The sequence below is a fragment of the Heteronotia binoei genome, chromosome 8, assembly GCF_032191835.1.
Source record: "Heteronotia binoei isolate CCM8104 ecotype False Entrance Well chromosome 8, APGP_CSIRO_Hbin_v1, whole genome shotgun sequence".
NCBI lineage: Eukaryota > Metazoa > Chordata > Lepidosauria > Squamata > Gekkonidae > Heteronotia > Heteronotia binoei.
In genome coordinates, this window is record NC_083230.1 from 128,675,227 (window position 1) to 128,694,019 (window position 18,793).

General features: G+C 53.6%; 1 protein-coding gene across 1 annotated transcript in view; it reads right to left on the minus strand.

The window, feature by feature from the left end:
• The window catches only part of KCP (kielin cysteine rich BMP regulator), a 152,762-nt gene that overhangs the window by 61,271 nt on the left and 72,698 nt on the right, over window positions 1-18,793 (minus strand). Inside the window, exons 23-30 of the mRNA XM_060244477.1 lie at window positions 18,254-18,436; window positions 16,225-16,395; window positions 14,261-14,437; window positions 11,326-11,411; window positions 7,355-7,445; window positions 3,939-4,096; window positions 3,516-3,689; window positions 532-711 (exon numbers count right to left, since the gene is read on the minus strand). Coding sequence (XP_060100460.1) covers window positions 532-711; window positions 3,516-3,689; window positions 3,939-4,096; window positions 7,355-7,445; window positions 11,326-11,411; window positions 14,261-14,437; window positions 16,225-16,395; window positions 18,254-18,436 — 1,220 coding nt within the window. The remainder of the gene's footprint in view (window positions 1-531; window positions 712-3,515; window positions 3,690-3,938; window positions 4,097-7,354; window positions 7,446-11,325; window positions 11,412-14,260; window positions 14,438-16,224; window positions 16,396-18,253; window positions 18,437-18,793) is intronic.

Here is an 18,793-nt window from a genome sequence, read left to right on the forward strand (position 1 = left end):
CTAGCAATTTGGAAGGGAATTTATTATTAATTTATTTATTACGTTCAACTTATATCCCCCCCTCCATGGGTTTCCCCAGACACTCTAGCAATTTGGAAGAGAAAACTCTATGGTTTTCCTCAGACACTCTAGCAATTTGAAAGGGAAAACTCTATGGTTTTCCCGGACACTCTAGCAATTTGAAGGGAAACTCTATGGTTTTCCCAGACACGCTAGAAATTTGGAAGGGAAAACTCTATGGTTTCCCCAGGCACTCTAACAATTTGGAAGGGAAAACTCTATGGTTTCCCCCCAGACACTCTAGCAATTTGAAGAGAAAACTCTATGGTACTGTAGAGTTTCCCCTTCCAAATTGCTAGAGCAACATCATCGCGCTGCGCACATCGTCATCCCTGTGCGCGCGAAACCAATCATCCGCCGGAGGTTGTGAGGGACTTGCCAACCCTAGATCCCCACCACTACCTCACACTGGCCTTCCATTCCCCACAGGGGTTATTCTGCCTGCCCCACTTGTTTCCACACCCTACTGACCAAGCATCTGCAGCTCTGGCAAGCGTCTTGTGGTGAAGGGAAGGTCTCGCCACTCTGGTAGAGACGCCCTGGTAGAGGCAGGTTCCTGTGCATTTCGGGCAGCATTCTCCAGGCACAGCGACTGGGTTCTGGCAAGACGTGGCTGGGCACGGCTGTGGGCAGGCATGTCACGGTGCCGCCCTGTGGAAGAGGAACAGCGGTGGGTATCAATTTATTTGCCGCATTTCTAGCCAGCACCTTCAATAGGTATTCAAGGAGGTGAAGAAACAAAGGTAAGATAACTTTAAAGTTGCAAAGCAATAAAATGATCAACGTTAAGGCCATTTAACTCTCAGGAATAAAAGGAAAACATTTTATGGAAGCTACAAGGATTTATAACAGCGTAAAGGATCAAGTCACAGCGGATTTCAGTGGATAAGGGCAGCAACCTGATGCAAGAAAGGAGAGCCCCGGGTGAGCGAAGCCTGCTCTGGCTAGCTAGAGATCCAGCCACCCCAAGCAGGCCTCGCTCACCTAGGGGCTCTCCTTGGCTGCCTCTCCCCACCAGTCAAAAAGCCAGCAAGCCACCCGGAGCCCAAAATCACATAAGAAGTGGATAGGGTTGCCAAGTCCAATTCAAGAAATATCTGCGGACTTTGGGGGTAGAGCCAGGAATAAGGTCCTGGGACCTGTTTTGTTCAACATCTCGATTTGGATGAAGGAACAGAGGGACTGCTTATTAAATTTGCAGATGATACTGAATTGGGAGGAGTTGCAAACACAGAAGAAGACCGAAACAGGATACAGCAGGGGTGGCCAACGGTAGCTCTCCAGATGTTTTTTGCCTACATTGGCCATGCTGGCTGGGGCTGATGGGAGTTGTAGGCAAAAAACATCTGGAGAGCTACCGTTGGTCACCCCTGGGATACAGGATGACCTTGACAGGCTGGAAAACGGGGCTAAAATCAATAAAATGAATTTTAACAGGGATAAATGTAAAGTTCTGCACTTAGGTAGGAAAAATCCAATGCACGGTATAGGATGGGGGAGACTTGTTTAGCAGTAGTCTGTGCGAAAAGGATCTTAGTGGACAATGATGATGAACATGCGTCAAGAGTGTGATGCGGTGGCTAAAAAGGCAAATGCAATTTTGGGGCTGTATCAACAGAAGTCTAGTGTCCAGATCACTCTGCTCTGCTCTGCTCTGGTAAGACCTCACTTGGAGCCTTGTGTTCAGATTTGGGCACCACATTTTAAGAAGAATATAGACAAGCTGGAACGGGTCCAGAGGAGGGCGATGAGATGGGGAGGGGGTCTGGAGACCAAGTCATTTGAGGAAAGGTTGAAAGAGCTGGGGAGTTTAGCCTGGAGAGGAGGCTGGCTGAGAGGTGATAGGATCACCATCTTCAAGTCCTTGAAGGGCTGTGTTATAGAGGATGGTGTGGAATTATTTTCTGTGGCCCTGGAAGGTAGGACCAGAACCAGTGGGTTGAAATTAAATCAAGAGTTTCCGGCTCAACATTAGGAAGAACTTCCTGACCGTTAGAGCAATCCTCAGTGTAACAGGCTTCCTCCTGGGCAGGTGGTGGGCTCTCCTTCCTGGAGGTTTTTGACAGAGGCTAGATGGCCATCTGACAGCAATGAAGATCCTGTGAATTTAGGGGGAGGTGTTTGTGAGTTTCCTGCATTGTGCAGGGGGTTGGACTAGATGACCCTGGAGATCCCTTCCAACAATATGATTCTATGAAGGTTGTGACCAGCATAATTGAACTCCAAAGAGAGTTCAGAGAATTGGACCCCCTGGTCCAACCTTTTTGAAACTTGGAGGGTATTTTGGGAGAGGCACTGGAGGCTATGCTACAAATTTGGTGCCTCTAACTTCAACTGCAGGAAGGAAAACAGGAGGCGAGGTTATGGCTAGGGGGGAACAGTGGGCTTTGAGGACAGAGTTGGAGGAAGCGCTAAAAGTCCAGGTTGCGTTCTGCTGCCAGGAGAGAAAGTGAAAAGTTGCCACCTTCCGGTGAGGGCTGGAGATCTCCCACAATTAGAGCTGATCTCCAGAGGACAGCAGTCAGTTCCCCAAGAGAAAATGGCTGTTTTGGCTTGTTGTTACTCTTTTTTTAAATAAAATAAAATAAAATAAAATTTTAAGCAACATACATAAAATTAAAAACAGAAAAGAGAAAAAAAATAGAACAGAAAAAAAGAAACATGGGAAATATGAGAAAAGGAAGGGAATATTTTTCAATTTCAGTTGGCCCAGGCTCTAAGAATAGATTAACAGACATTCTCACATTTTGACATTGCTGTTTTATTGGTTTCTCATCCTCATGAGAAACCAATAAAACAATTTGTTCAATTTGTTAATTTTACTATCCTGTCATTGAATCTTAGGTTTGTACCATTTTGCATTCTAAACCACCGCCTACCAGCTATGTGGCAGCTCTGCTCACTGTACCCGATTCCCTCGTCTGATGAAGCGTGCTTGGGAGCACACGAAAGCTGACGTTCTGAATAAAACTTGGTTGGTCTTAAAGGTGCCCTTGACTCCTGCTTTGTTCTACTGCTTCAGACCGACACGGCTGCCCGCTGGATCGGTCTACAACTGGTACAACTTCCTTGACTCTAATCGCCCTCTCTAATCTCTCTCTAATCACTCTCTTCCAAACCATACGCCATCACTCATGTCCCCCCGTTTTGTGCAAAAAAGTCTATAGGGGGCTTCAGTGAACCATAAATGCAGACCGTCTTTTCCCTGATCAGAGACGAGAGAAAGTGGCTGCTGGGAGGGTAGGGCGCTCTGACATCACTTCCTTGCTGAGGGTCCTCCCCTCCCTAAACCCCTCCCCCTCCAGGCTCCACCCCCCCAAATATCCAGGGATTCCCCAATGTGGAGTTGGAACCCCTTAGTGGCTGGAGGGGAGGAAGGACAGAAAGCTCTTTCTCCACTGCAAGGGTTGGGTTGCCCACCCCCCAAGGGGACCCTCCACAGCACCCTTCCTTACCAAGCAGGTGCACTGGCGGCAGGCGTCCTGGGGGTCAAGGAAGCGCTCGCCGTCTCCGCAGTCTCGGCCATGGAAGCTGCAGCCGTCGCATATGGGACATCCACAGGGGTCTTGCGCAGGGTGGGAGCAGGGGCGGCACGGGCACAGGCGGGCCCCACAGGACACCTCTCCTCTCTGGGGAGCAGCGCCAAGAAGAGGAGGAGGCAAACAGAGTGGTCAGGGAAGGTCGAAGTCTCAGGTCCCTCATGAAGCTCAGCGCCCCAGAATGGAGGTCGGCGTCTCCTCAGGGTGGCCATGTCCCTCCGTCGCTACGGCGGGGGACTGTTCTCTAGTGTCATAGAGTTTTACAGCAATTCCTAGAGTGTCACACCAAGGACGCTCTAGGATTCGCGATTAAAGCTCCATGGTACCATAGAGCTTCACCGCAAATCCTAGAGTGTCCCCGGCCTGACGTCCCAAGTGCAATGACTTCCGGGTGATGTCATTGTGGTTAGGGGTAGTTGTGCAGTGATGAGGCTCTTTGGGGGCGGGGAATGCCCTCGGAGGCCAGCTCCCTGCCGTCGGGCTGGGGGTCCTCCAGACTTGAGAAACCAACAAGAGAATCATGTAGAGAGTGACAGAAGAAAACCGCACGGGATTCCAAGTGCTTCCATTACATAAGAACATAAGAGAAGCCATGTTGGATCAGGCCAGTGGCCCATCCAGTCCAACACTCTGTATCACACAGTGGCCAAAAATTTATTTACATAAGAGAAGCCATGTTGGATCAGGCCAATGGCCCATCCAGTCCAACACTCTGTATCACACAGTGGCCAAAAATTTATTTATATATATATATATATATATATAAATTTTTGGCCACTGCGTGATACAGAGTGTTGGACTGGATGGGCCACTGGCCTGATCCAACATGGCTTCTCTTATGTAATGGAAGCACTTGGAATCTTGGTCCCTGCTTTTGCATTATTGAGTGTTTTGTATGAGAGTGTTTCAGAAGAATATAATTTTTGTCTGAGTTGTGCTTCCTTGTATCAGTTTGGAGGCTGGATGTCACGGAACCCGTGCGGCTGTGGCTAATAGCCACTGTGGCTAACAGCCACTGATGGACCTCTGCTCCATATTTTTATCTAACCCCCTCTTGAAGCTGGCTATGTTTGTAGCCGCCACCACCTCCTGTGGCAGTGAATTCCACATGTTAATCACCCTTTGGGTGAAGAAGTACCTCCTTTTATCCGTTCTAACCCGACTGCTCAGCAATTTCATCGAATGCCCACGAGTTCTTGTATTGTGAGAAAGGGAGAAAAGGACTTCTTTCTCTACCCTCTCCATCCAATGCATAATCTTGTAAACCTCTATCATGTCAACCCGCAGTCTACGTTTCTCCAACCTAAAGAGCCCCAAGCGTTTTAACCTTTCTTCATAGGGAAAGTGTTCCAAACCTGTAATCATTGCCCTTTTCTGCACTTTTTCCAATGCTATAATATCCTTTTTGAGGTCCGGTGACCAGAACTGCACACAGTATTACGACTTAATGTCCATTAAACAAAGAACGGTCCTCCAAATCTTCACGGATCCACGGCTCAAAATTGTTCCTGAGGAGTCCAGAAGTCGTAGCATTGTATTCCAACGACGTATTCTTAACACAGCCCCACAGCGCAGCGACGAGGGAGCACTTCATTTTCCCTCGTTTCGCTTAGAGCTTCGACCAGCTTCAAAACCTGATCCAAGATTCCTACTTTCACACTGTCCTAAATCAAGCCGATATCTCCGCCGCTGGCATTACATTTTACGGCACCTACGGCCCGGCCCGACAAGGTCTCCTTTATGTCCAATCCGGCCTTCGTGGCAAATGAGTTTGACGCCCCCGATTCTAACTCTTAACCACTACACCACACTGACTCTTACAGCATCACAGTCCCTGGTCAGTTCCCATACATGCAAATAGGCTGAGTGGTACCCGAGGAGGCCTGGCCAGTCTGAAAGGTGCCTGAAGCCCCTTGCCCTGCCCGGTATAGTGACAGGACCCCCCCCCTGCTTTGTCCAGAGTCAATCTGCCCCGCCCCACCCACCCCCAGCACTTACCAGGCAGCGACATTCTTCACAGGGTTTGCTTGGGGCCGCAAAGTCTCTCTGTCCTTGTACTGGTGCCCTTGGAAGTTACAGCCTGGAGAAACGGAAGCGGGTTCAGAGCCCTGCGGGCCCACCCCGCCCAGATCCCAGGCTGTGTCCTTACAGATAGGGTTGCCGACCTCTGGGCGACGGAGGTCAGTTCCCCAGGAGAAAAGGGGGGGCTGCCTAGGAAAGACCTCAGCCTGAGACCCTGGAGAGCCATGAAGTGGGGCTGTGGCTCAGTGGCAGAGCCTCTGCTTGGTAAGGAGAAGGTTCCCAGGTTCAATCCCCAGCATCTCCAGTTAGAAGGACCAGGCAGGAGGTGATGGGAAAGACCTCAGCCTGAGACCCTGGAGAGCCATGAAGTGGGGCTGTGGCTCAGTGGCAGAGCCTCTGCTTGGCATGTGGAAGGTCCCAGGTTCAATCCCTGGCATCTCCAGTTAAAAGGACCAGGCAGGAGGTGATGGGAAAGGCCTCAGCCTGAGACCCTGGAGAGCCATGAAGTGGGGCTGTGGCTCAGTGGCAGAGCCTCTGCTTGGTAAACAGAAGGTCCCAGGTTCAATCCCCGGCCTCTCCAGTTAAAAGGACCAGGCAGGAGGGGATGGAAAGACCTCCACCTGAGACCCTGGAGAGCCATGAAGTGGGGCTGTGGCTCAGTGGCAAAGCCTCTGCTTGGCATGCAGAAGGTCCCAGGTTCAATCCCCGGCATCTCCAGTTGGAAGGACCAGGCAGGAGGGGATGGGAAAGACCTCAGCCTGAGACCCTGGAGAGCCATGAAGTGGGGCTGTGGCTCAGTGGCAGAGCCTCTGCTTGGTAAACAGAAGGTCCCAGGTTCAATCCCCGGCCTCTCCAGTTAAAAGGACCAGGCAGGAGGGGATGGGAAAGACCTCCACCTGAGACCCCTGGAGAGCCATGAAGTGGGGCTGTGGCTCAGTGGCAGGAGCCCTCTGCTTGGCATGCAGAAGGTCCCAGGTTCAATCCCCGGCATCTCCAGTTAGAAGGACCAGGCAGGAGGTGATGGGAAAGACCTCGGCCTGAGACCCAGTAGAGCCACTGCCAGCGTGAGTTTACAGCATCCTGCCTGCAGATACCTTTACATGCAGAGACCACAGCCCTACAACATAGCATCTAGACAAGAATAAAAGACCATGAAGGACATGGCAGACTTGGCCAACCTGAAAAAATTGGCAGTGGCTGAACATAGCAAACTCAAACAGGATGTGGTATCTTATTCCAAGACTCTGTAATGCTGGACAACACATCCAGTTACACAGGGAAGCCCTTGAAATCCATAAACACAATTTCAACAGGAAGAAAGGAAGTTTCAAAATGAACAGGGCATGGCTTCCAGTCCTGAAAAGCACGAAATGCCCTTCAGCTTACAACAGCACTACAGATAAGATTAGAATTTCTATAGCAATCCAGATACAAAAGAACCTCCTCAGGGAAGCTCCTCTATTAGCATGCCACAGCCCTGGAAGCTCCCGCAAGATAACGACTCAGCCCTACCCCACCTGCCTGAGTAGATATGGATTACCTGCCTGCCATCTTCTTCTCAGTTTGACCCAGAGAGAAGTCAGTTTTCTGGGTTATACCTTTGAGGATGCCAGTCACATTTGCCGGATAAACGTCAGGTCTCACAATGCCAAGACCAGGGCCACGCGGTCTGGGAAATCTACAACAACCAACCCCAGATATCTCCCATCTCTCCGTTCCTCAGGCCCACTCACCTTGGCACAGGGGGCAGGCGCATGGACCAGGAACCGGATAGGCACAGGGGGCCGGTGCACAGAGCTTCCTCAGGCACTGGACAGAACCACCCTGCAGGAAACAAAAAGCCAGTCCGTTTTGCTGCACCTTGCATTGCGCTGGTCGCAGGAAGTGAGTTCGTATCGCTGTTCATCCTCGACCTCAAATTCTGAAACGCATCCAAGTCCCTTGAGGTCATCTGTCCCACTCAGAGACATTGGTGAACTTGTGATTTAAACAAAATCTGGCTCCAGACTACCGTTGCCAGGTCTGGGTTGGGAAATACCTGGAGATTTGGGGGGTGGAGCCTGGAAACAGTGTGTCAGCTTGTGTTCAATTGCATCCTATTGATCCTAACCACATTGCCTATACTGTTTATTTGCTTAGAACTAACCCTAGGGCCCTTTGATAGAATGCTAGGTATGCCAACCAGGGGGAGGGAAAGAGCAGGGCGCCAGAGGCCATAAAGGGCGGGAAGACCAGAGGGAGGCCCCGCCGCTTCCCAGCCGCTGCAAGGACATCGGCCGAAAGGGGGAGGCTGGATGGCCCAGGAAGGGGAGATAGCCAGCGTGTGAATCAAACACCTTAGAAAGTGAAAATAACTTTGTTTTGAGAATGATTTAGAGGCCCCTGTCCTTTGATGTGCCCCCATATATGCTAGTGCCTTTTCAATGTATGTTATCACTCTCAAAGACCTTCTGCAGTAGTAACATTGTATACTCAATAAAAAGAAACTTATTTCAAAAGAAAGACTGATTCCCATAGGGTATAATGGAGAACTGACCTGTGGGAATCTGGAATTCTGGGAGTCCCTGTTTGTTTGAGGTAGAGGCACCGAATTTGCAGCATAGCACCCAGTGCCTCTCCTCAAAACACCCTCCAAGTTTCAAAAGGATTGGAGCAGGGGGCCCAATTCTATGAGCCCCCAAAGAAGGTGCCCCTATCCATTGTTTCCAAAGGAGGAAAGGCATTTAAAAGGCGTGTGGGCCCTTTAAATGTGATGACCGGAACTCCTTTTGGAGTTCAATTGGTACTTGTCAGAACCCTGCTCCAGGCTCTTCCTCCAACGTCTCCTGGCTCCACCCCAACACCTCCTGGCTCCACCCCAATGTCTCCTGGCTCCACCCAGCACCTCCTGGCCCCACCCCAATGTCTCCTGGCTCCACCCCAACACCTCCTGGCTCCACCCCAATGTCTCCTGGCTCCACTCCAACACCTCCTGGCTCCACCCCAACACCTCCCCCAATACCTTCTGGCTCCACCCCAACACCTCCCCCAATATCTCCTGGCTCCACCCCAACGTCTCCTGGCTCCACCCCAACACCTCCTGGCTCCACCGCAATGTCTGCTGGTTCCACCACAACACCTCCTGGCTCCACCCCAATGTCTCCTGGCTCCACCCCAACGTCTCCTGGCTCTACTCCAACACCTCCTGGCTCCACCCCAATGTCTCCTGGCTCCACCCCAACACCTCCTGGCTCCACCCCAACACCTCCCCCAATACCTACTGGCTCCACCCCAACATCTCCTGGCTCCACCCCAACACCTCCTGGCTCCACCTCAATACCTCCTGGCTCCACCCCAACACCTCCTGGCTCCACCCCAATGTCTCTGGGCTCCACCCCAACACCTCCTGGCTCCACCCCAACACCTCCCCCAATACCTCCTGGCTCCACCCCAACATCTCCTGGCTCCACCCCAACACCTCCTGGCTCCACCTCAATACCTCCTGGCTCCACCCCAACACCTCCTGGCTCCACCCCAACACCTCCTGGCTTCACCCCAATGTCTCTGGGCTCCACCCCAACACCTCCTGGCTCCACCCCAACACCCCCAATACCTACTGGCTCCACCCCAACATCTCCTGGCCCCACCCCAACACCTCCTGGCTCCACCTCAATACCTCCTGGCTCCACCCCAATGTCTCTGGGCTCCACCCCAACACCTCCTGGCTCCACCCCAACACCTCCTGGCTCCACCACAACACCTCCCCCAATACCTCCTGGCTCCACCCCAACACCTCCTGGCTCCACCACAACACCTCCCCCAATACCTTCTGGCTCCACCCCAACACCTCCCCCAATATCTCCTGGCTCCACCCCAACGTCTCCTGGCTCCGCCCCAACACCTCCTGGCTCCACCCCAATGTCTCCTGGTTCCACCACAACACCTCCTGGCTCCACCCCAATGTCTCCTGGCTCCACCCCAATGTCTCCTGGCTCCACCCCAACACCTCCTGGCTCCACCCCAACACCTCCTGGCTCCACCCCAACACCTCCTGGCTCCACCCCAACGTCTCCTGGTTCCACCACAACACATCCTGGCTCCACCCCAATGTCTCCTGGCTCCACCCCAACACCTCCTGGCTCCACCCCAATGTCTCCTGGCTCCACCCCAACACCTCCTGGCTCCACCCCAACACCTCCTGGCTCCACCCCAACGTCTCCTGGCTCTACTCCAACACCTCCTGGCTCCACCCCAATGTCTCCTGGCTCCACCCCAACACCTCCTGGCTCCACCCCAACACCTCCCCCAATACCTTCTGGCTCCACCCCAACATCTCCCCCAACACCTCCTGGCTCCACCTCAATACCTCCTGGCTCCACCCCAACACCTCCTGGCTCCACCCCAACACCTCCCCCAATACCTACTGGCTCCACCCCAACATCTCCTGGCTCCACCCCAACACCTCCTGGCTCCACCTCAATACCTCCTGGCTCCACCCCAACACCTTCTGGCTTCACCCCAACACCTCCTGCCTCCACCCCAATGTCTCTGGGCTCCACCCCAACACCTCCTGGCTCCACCCCAACACCTCCCCCAATACCTACTGGCTCCACCCCAACATCTCCTGGCTCCACCCCAACACCTCCTGGCTCCACCTCAATACCTCCTGGCTCCACCCCAACACCTCCTGGCTCCACCCCAACACCTCCTGGCTTCACCCCAATGTCTCCTGGCTCCACCCCAACACCTCCTGGCTCCACCCCAACACCCCCAATACCTACTGGCTCCACCCCAACATCTCCTGGCTCCACCCCAACACCTCCTGGCTCCACCTCAATACCTCCTGGCTCCACCCCAACACCTCCTGGCTCCACCCCAATGTCTCTGGGCTCCACCCCAACACCTCCTGGCTCCACCCCAACACCTCCTGGCTCCACCACAACACCTCCCCCAATACCTTCTGGCTCCACCCCAACACCTCCCCCAATATCTCCTGGCTCCACCCCAACGTCTCCTGGCTCCACCCCAACACCTCCTGGCTCCACCCCAATGTCTCCTGGTTCCACCACAACACCTCCTGGCTCCACCCCAATGTCTCCTGGCTCCACCCCAACACCTCCTGGCTCCACCCCAACGTCTCCTGGCTCTACTCCAACACCTCCTGGCTCCACCCCAATGTCTCCTGGCTCCACCCCAACACCTCCTGGCTCCACCCCAACACCTCCCCCAATACCTACTGGCTCCACCCCAACATCTCCTGGCTCCACCCCAACACCTCCTGGCTCCACCTCAATACCTCCTGGCTCCACCCCAACACCTCCTGGCTCCACCTCAATACCTCCTGGCTCCACCCCAACACCTCCTGGCTTCACCCCAACACCTCCTGGCTCCACCCCAATGTCTCTGGGCTCCACCCCAACACCTCCTGGCTCCACCCCAACACCTCCCCCAATACCTACTGGCTCCACCCCAACATCTCCTGGCTCCACCCCAACACCTCCTGGCTCCACCTCAATATCTCCTGGCTCCACCCCAACACCTCCTGGCTTCACCCCAATGTCTCTGGGCTCCACCCCAACACCTCCTGGCTCCACCCCAACACCTCCTGGCTCCACCCCAACGTTTCCTGGCTCCACCCCCAAAGTTCCCAGATATTTCTTGAATTAGTCTTGGCAACCCTCCTTCTGCCTCATCCCCAACCCACCTTTGGCGCTCTGGCACTCACCCGGCACGTACACTGGGAGCAGAGGGAGTCTCCCGGGTCGGCAAAAATCTGTCCGTTGCTAACAGTGACGCCCTCATAGAAGCACCCTGGGTTATGGCAGGAGAGGGAAACAAGCCGTTACTTCGAGCATTGGACCTGGGCCGCCTTAAACACATTTTGCTGTCTGCTCCGCGAGGCCTCTTGTAAGCCAGAAGAAACATCCACCAGTGGGGGTGGAATTCCAGCAGGAGCTCCTTTGCATATTAGGCCACACCCCCTGAGGTAGCCAATCCTCCTGGAGCTTACAGAAGGCCCTGTAAGAAGAGCCCTGTAAACTCTCAGAGGATTGGCTACATCAGGGAGGTGTGGCCCAGGGGTGGAATTCTAGCAGGAGCTCCTTTGCATGTTAGGCCACACCCCCTGATGTAGCCAATCCTCCATGAGTCGACAAGGCTCTTATTTTGTAAGCTCTGGGAGGACTGGCTACATGGGGGGGGGTGGCCTAATATGCAAAGGAACTCCTGCTAGAATTCCATCCCTGTCCATCAGCAGGGATGAAAAAGCGGGCAGGCCTGGCTCTCCCCCCCTCCCTCCCGATCACCTGCATGGGGCAGACAGCTGAAGATCACTTCTACAAAAAAAGTGGAAAGGAACCCTTAAAGACATTTCGGATGGAGTTCTGTGTGCTTTCTCTTTTTTATTAAGAACATAAGAGCAGCCCTTCTGGATCAGACCAGCCTCCTGGCTCACACAGTGGCCAATCAGTTCCTCTAGAAGGTCAACAACAGGGCAGAGAGGCCGAGGTCTTCCTAAGAACCTCAGAAGAGCCCTGCTGGATCAGACCAGGGAGCATCCCTCTTGTCCAGTCTCCTGTCTCACACAGTGGCCAACCAGTTCCTCTGCAGGGCCAACAACAGGGCAGAGAGGCCGAGGCCTTCCCTTGAGAAGAACATCAGAAAAGCCCTGCTGGGTCAGATCAGGGACGGTCCATCCAGTCCAGCCTCCTGTCTCACGCCGTGGCCAACCAGTTCCTCTGGAGGGCCAACAACAGGGCAGAGTCCAACACTTTCCCCTGCTGTTTTCTCCTGGCACTGGGATTTAGAGACTGATGGTCTCTGAACGGGGATGTTTGCTTGAGTCACCATGGCGAGTAGCCACTGACAGATCATAGAGTTGAAAGGGACCTCCAGGGTCATCTAGTCCAACGCCCTGCACAATGCAGGAAACTCACAAACCCCTCCCCCTAAATTCACAGGATCTTCATTGCTGTCAGATGGCCATCTAGCCTCTGTTAAAAAACCTCCAAGGAAGGAGAGCCCACCACCTCCCGAGGAAGCCTGTTCCACTGAGGAACCGCTCTAAACTCACAAACCCATCCCCCTAAATTCACAGGATCCTCATTGCTGTCAGACGGCCATCTAGCCTCTGCTGAAAAACCTCCAAGGAAGGAGAGCCCACCACCTCCCGAGGAAGCCTGTTCCACTGAGGAACCGCTCTAAACTCACAAACCCCTCCCCCTAAATCCACAGGATCCTCATTGCTATCAGACGGCCATCTAGCCTCTGCTGAAAAACCTCCAAGGAAGGAGAGCCCACCACCTCCCGAGGAAGCCTGTTCCACTGAGGAACCGCTCTAAACTCACAAACCCATCCCCCTAAATTCACAGGATCTCCATTGTTGTCAGGTGGCCATCTAGCCTCTGTTGAAAAATCTCCAAGGAAGGAGAGCCCACCACCTCCCCAGGAGGAAGCCTGTTCCACTGAGGAACCGCTCTCACTGTCAGGAAGTTCTTAGAATCATAGAATCACAGAGTTGGAAGGGACCTCCAGGGTCATCTAGTCCAATCCCCTGCACAATGCAGGAAACTCACAAACACCTCCCCCTAAATTCACAGGATCTTCATCGCTGTCAGATGGCTATCTAGCCTCTGTTTAAAAACCTCCAAGGAAGGAGAGCCCACCACCTCCTGAAGAAGCCTGTTCCACTGAGGAATCGCTCTAAACTCGCAACCCCCTCCCACTTCATTCACAGGATCCTCATTGCTGTCAGATGGCCACCTAGCCTCTGTTGAAAAACCTCCAAGGAAGGAGAGCCCACCACCTCCCAAGGAGGAAGCTTGTTCCACTGAGGAACCGCTCTCACTGTCAGGAAGTTCTTAGAATCATAGAATCACAGAGTTGGAAGGGACCTCCAGGGTCATCTAGTCCAATCCCCTGCACAATGCAGGAAACTCACAAACACCTCCCCCTAAATTCACAGGATCTTCATCGCTGTCAGATGGCTATCTAGCCTCTGTTTAAAAACCTCCAAGGAAGGAGAGCCCACCACCTCCTGAAGAAGCCTGTTCCACTGAGGAATCGCTCTAAACTCGCAAACCCCTCCCACTTCATTCACAGGATCCTCATTGCTGTCAGATGGCCACCTAGCCTCTGTTGAAAAACCTCCAAGGAAGGAGAGCCCACCACCTCCCAAGGAGGAAGCTTGTTCCACTGAGGAACCGCTCTCACTGTCAGGAAGTTCTTAGAATCATAGAATCACAGAGTTGGAAGGGACCTCCAGGGTCATCTAGTCCAACCCCCTGCACAATGCAGGAAATTCACAAACACCTCCCCCTAAATTCACAGGATCCTCATTGCTGTCAGATGGCCGTCCAACCTCTGCTTAAAAACCTCCAAGGAAGGAGATCCCACCACCTCCCAAAGAATCATAGAATCCTAGAGTTGGAAGGGACCTCCAGGGTCATCAAGTCCAACCCCCGGCACAATGCAGGAAACTCACAAACCCCTCCCCCCAAATTCACAGGATCCTCATTGCTGTCAGATGGCCATCTAGCCTCTGTTGAAAAACTTCCAAGGAAGGAGAGCCCCCCACCTCCCGAGGAGGAAGCCTGCTCCACTGAGGAACCGCTCTGAGGAACCGCTCTGACGGTCAGAAAGTTCCGGCCCTCTGACCTCACCGTGGCATACGGGGCAACATTGCCCGGGCGCGTTGACTGGGTGGCTGCAGCCTGCCTGGTAGCAGGGCTTTTTGGCACAGGTGACGAATCCACCCTGGCAGGAGCAGAGACTGCAGGTGTCTTGGGGGTCGGGGAATTCTTGGCCATCCAGATAGTGCTCAGAGAGGTACTCACAACCTGGGGAGGAGGGAGAAGAAGAAGAAGACGTTGGATGTATATCCCACCCTATACTGTGAAAGAGCCTCGTGGCGCAGAGTGTTAAAGCTGCAGTACTGCAGTCCTAAGTTCTGCTCACGACCTGAGTTCGATCCCCAGCGGAAGCTGTGTTTTCAGGTCGCCGGCTTGAGGTTGACTCAGCCTTCCAGCCTTCCGAGGCCAGTCAAATGAGTCCCCAAATTCCTGGGGGGAAAGTGTAGATGACTGGGGAAGGCAAAGGCAAACCACCCCGAAAAAAGTATATATATATACACACACACACATATATTGGCCACTTTGTGACACAGTGTTGGACTGGATGGGCCACTGGCCTGATCCAACATGGCTTCTCTTATGTTCTTAAGTCTGCCGTGAAAACGTTGTGAAAGCAAGGTCACCCCAGAGTCGAAAACAACTGGTGCTTGCACAGGGGACCTTTCCTTTCCTTTCCTTTTCCTATACTCTGAATCTCAGAGTCTCAGAGCGGCTCACAATCTCCTTTATCTCCTTCCCCCTCAACAGACACTCTGTGAGGTGGGAGGGGCTAAGAGAGCTGTGACAGCAGCTGCCCTTTCAAGGACAACTCTGCCAGAGCTATGGCTGATCCAAGGCCATTCCAGCAGCTGCAAGTGGAGGCGTGGGGGAATCAAACCCGGTGCTCTCAGATAAGAGCGAGAAGAATGTGATAATGAGACATGAGCTGAAACAGGCAGAAGGAAAATGGCCCATCCAGTCCAGCACTCTGTGTCACATAAGAACAGAAGAGAAGCCATGTTGGATCAGGCCAATGGCCCATCCAGTCCAACACTCTGTGTCACAGAAGAACAGAAGAGAAGCCATGTTGGATCAGACCAATGGCCCATCCAGTCCAGCACTCTGTGTCACATAAGAACAGAAGAGAAGCCATGTTGGATCAGGCCAATGGCACATCCAATCCAACACTCTGTGTCACATAAGAACATAAGAGAAGCCATGTTGGATCAGTCTAATCGCCCATCCAGTCCAATACTCTGTATCACATAAGAACATAAGAGAAGCCATGTTGGATCAGGCCAATGGCCCATCCAGTCCAACACTCTGTGTCACATAAGAACATAAGAGAAGCCCTGTTGGATCAGGCCAGTGGCCCATCCAGTCCAACACTCTGTGTCACATAAGAACAGAAGAGAAGCCATGTTGGATCAGGCCAACGGCCCATCCAGTCAAACACTCTGTATCACACAATGGCCAAAATACACACACACACACACACTGTGGCTAATAGGCACTGATGGACCTCTGCTCCATATTTTTATCCAATCCCCTCTTGAAGGTGGCTATGCTTGTAGCCGCCACCACCTCCTGTGGCAGTGAATTCCACATGTTAATCACCCTTTGGGTGAAGAAGGACTTCCGTATAAGAAAAGTACTTCCTTATAACTTCCCTCCAGTTGCAACCCAATCCACATTCTTGGAGAAAACAGGCTGCCCTGTTGGTTTCTCTCCCGGGGCTCAACATTGCCACCGAAGAGTTTAATTTTCCCTTGTAGGGAAAGTGCAATCCGGGAGGGGAAGTTTGCATCCCACCCCCAAAACTCCAGGAATTCCCAAACCCAGAGCTGGCAACCGTCCTGCAGAGTTTGCAGGAGGATCTTAAAGACAACCCCTCTGCCCCCGCCTGCCTCTGGGTCAAGAACAGCTCAGGAGGCATCCGTGCCCACCCCACCTTGGCCCGAAAGGAGAAAGCAGCTCCTTCTAGCCACGCAGGTGCAGGCGGACACCCCACTCACCTTCACAGACCTTACAGCAGGGCCCAGCGATGGGGAATGGGCACTCCAGCGGGGGGCAGGCCTTGGCTTTGCAGGTGATGCTCCCTTCCCAGCAGGAACAGACGCCGCAGGGATCTTGGGGGTCTGCAAACTGCTCTCCATTAGCCAGCTCCTTCCCATGGTAATGGCAGCCTGGAGGGGAGGAAAGAGGAGGAGGAATCAGTGAGGGGGAGGAGGACGACAACCGTGAGGCTCAGGAGCTCTGAGAGGGAACAGGGCGCATTCCCAACCTCTTGCGTCCACTCCGTTAGAGTCACCAGCTCCAGGTTAGAAAGCTGTTGGAGACTTGGGGGTGGAGTCTGGAGAGGGTGGGGGGAGGGGAGGGGTTGTTGAGTAGAAGATGAAGATATTGGATTTATATCTCACCCTCCACTCTGAAGAGAACGGCTCACAATCTCCTTTCCTTTCCTCCCCCACAACAGACACCCTTTGAGGTGGGTGGGGCTGAGAGGGCTCTCACAGCAGCTGCCCTTTCAAGGACAGCCTCTGCCAGAGCTCTGGCTGACCCAAGGCCATTCTAGCAGCTGCAAGTGGAGTGGGGAATCAAACCCGGTTCTCCCAGATAAGAGAGCTCTGGCTGACCCAAGGCCATTCCAGGAGCTGCAAGTGGAGGAGTGGGGAATCAAACCTGCTTCTCCCAGATAAGAGAGCTCTGGCTGACCCAAGGCCATTCCAGGAGCTGCAAGTGGAGGAGTGGGGAATCAAACCTGGTTCTCACAGATAAGAGTCTGCACACTTAACCACTACACCAAACTGCCTTGGTGTAGCTGTTCAGAGCGGCAGGCTCTAACCTGGAGGACCGGATGGTTTGATTCCCTACTCCTTTAGAGAAGAAGAAGAAGATGATGATATTGGATTTATATCCTGCCCTATACTCTGAATTTCAAAGTATCAGAGCGGCTCACAATTTCCTTTTCCTTCCTCCCCCACAACAGACACACTGTGAGGTGGATGGGGCTGAGAGAGCTCTCCCAGAATCTGCCCTTTTAAGGACAGAGTCTCAGAGCGGCCTACAATCTCCTTTACCTTCCTCCCGCACAACAGACACTCTTTGAGGTGGGTGGGGCTGAGAGGGCTCTCACAGCAGCTGCCCTTTTAAGGACAGAGTCTCAGAGCGGCCTACAATCTCCTTTACCTTCCTCCCCCACAACAGACACTCTTTGAGGTGGGTGGGGCTGAGAGGGCTCTCACAGCAGCTGCCCTTTTAAGGACAGAGTCTCAGAGCGGCCTACAATCTCCTTTACCTTCCTCCCGCACAACAGACACTCTTTGAGGTGGGTGGGGCTGAGAGGGCTCTCTCTCCAAGAAGCTGCTGCCCTTTCAAGGAAAGGAGAGGGAGAAGAAGAAATTGGATTTATACTCTGGCCTCCACTCTGAATCTAAGAGCCTCAGAGTGGCTCACAATCTCCTTTTCCTTCCTCCCCCAGAACAGACAGCCTGTGAGGTGGGTGGGGCTGAGAGGGCTCTCCCAGAAGCTGCCCTTTCAAGGATAGTGTCTCAGAGCGGCCTACAATCTCCTTTCCCTTCCTCCCCCACAACTGTGAGGTGGGCAGGGCTGAGAGAGCTCTGAGAGAACGGTTCTTATACCCTGCTTTTCTCTACCCGAAGGAATGTCAGAGCAGCTTACCATCTCCTTTCCCTTCCCCTCCCCACAGCAGGTGCCCTGCGAGGCAGGTGGGGCTGAGAGAGCTCTGTCAGAAACGGCTCTTGAGAGAACAGCTCTGCGAGAACCGTGGCTGGCTGCACGGGGAGGAGGAGCGGGGGAATCAAAGCTCCCGGTCCTCCAGGTTAGAGCCTGCCGCTCTGAACCGCTACCCCAAGTGGTGTCCTGCTGGCTCAGCGCCAGCGGGTGAGAACAAATGGGATGGAGCACCTAGATTCTACCTCTGGCTCGGGACTGGGAGAGAAAGCTGGAGTGTTAAGCCAGCAGCCGGGACTCCTGGGTTGCACTGAGAGGTTCCCCCGGAGCACAGCCCTCCCGTTCTTTTACCGTCACAGGAGCGGCAGCAGTCTTGCTTCAACGGGTGGGAGCAGCGGACCGGCGCGCAGGGCTGGCGTTGGCAGGTGACAGTCCCGTTGCTGCAGAGGCAATCCCGGCATTTGTCCGAGGGGTCGTAGAACCGCTCCGTGTGCTGATAAGAGACGCCCAGGTAAAGGCAGCCGGCTGGGGGGGCTGCAAGAGGGAAGGAGGAGGCGGCTGAACAGAAACGGCCTGCACTTCAAGTTGATCGGGCGAGCTCTGGATGTGACGCTGGCCCCACTGGTGGACCTCCTGATGGCGCCTGGGGGGTTTGGCCACTTTGTGACACAGGGTGTTGGACTGGATGGGCCATTGGCCTGATCCAACAGGGCTTCTCTTATGTTTTTATAGATAGAACTCTCTGTCTGGGCCAGTGATGCTCTGTATTCTTGGTGCTTGGGGGGCACGGTGGGAGGCTTTCTGGCCCCACTGATGGACCTCCTGATGGCGCCTGGGGTTTTTGGCCACTTTGTGACACAGAGTGTTGGGCTGGATGGGCCACTGGCCTGA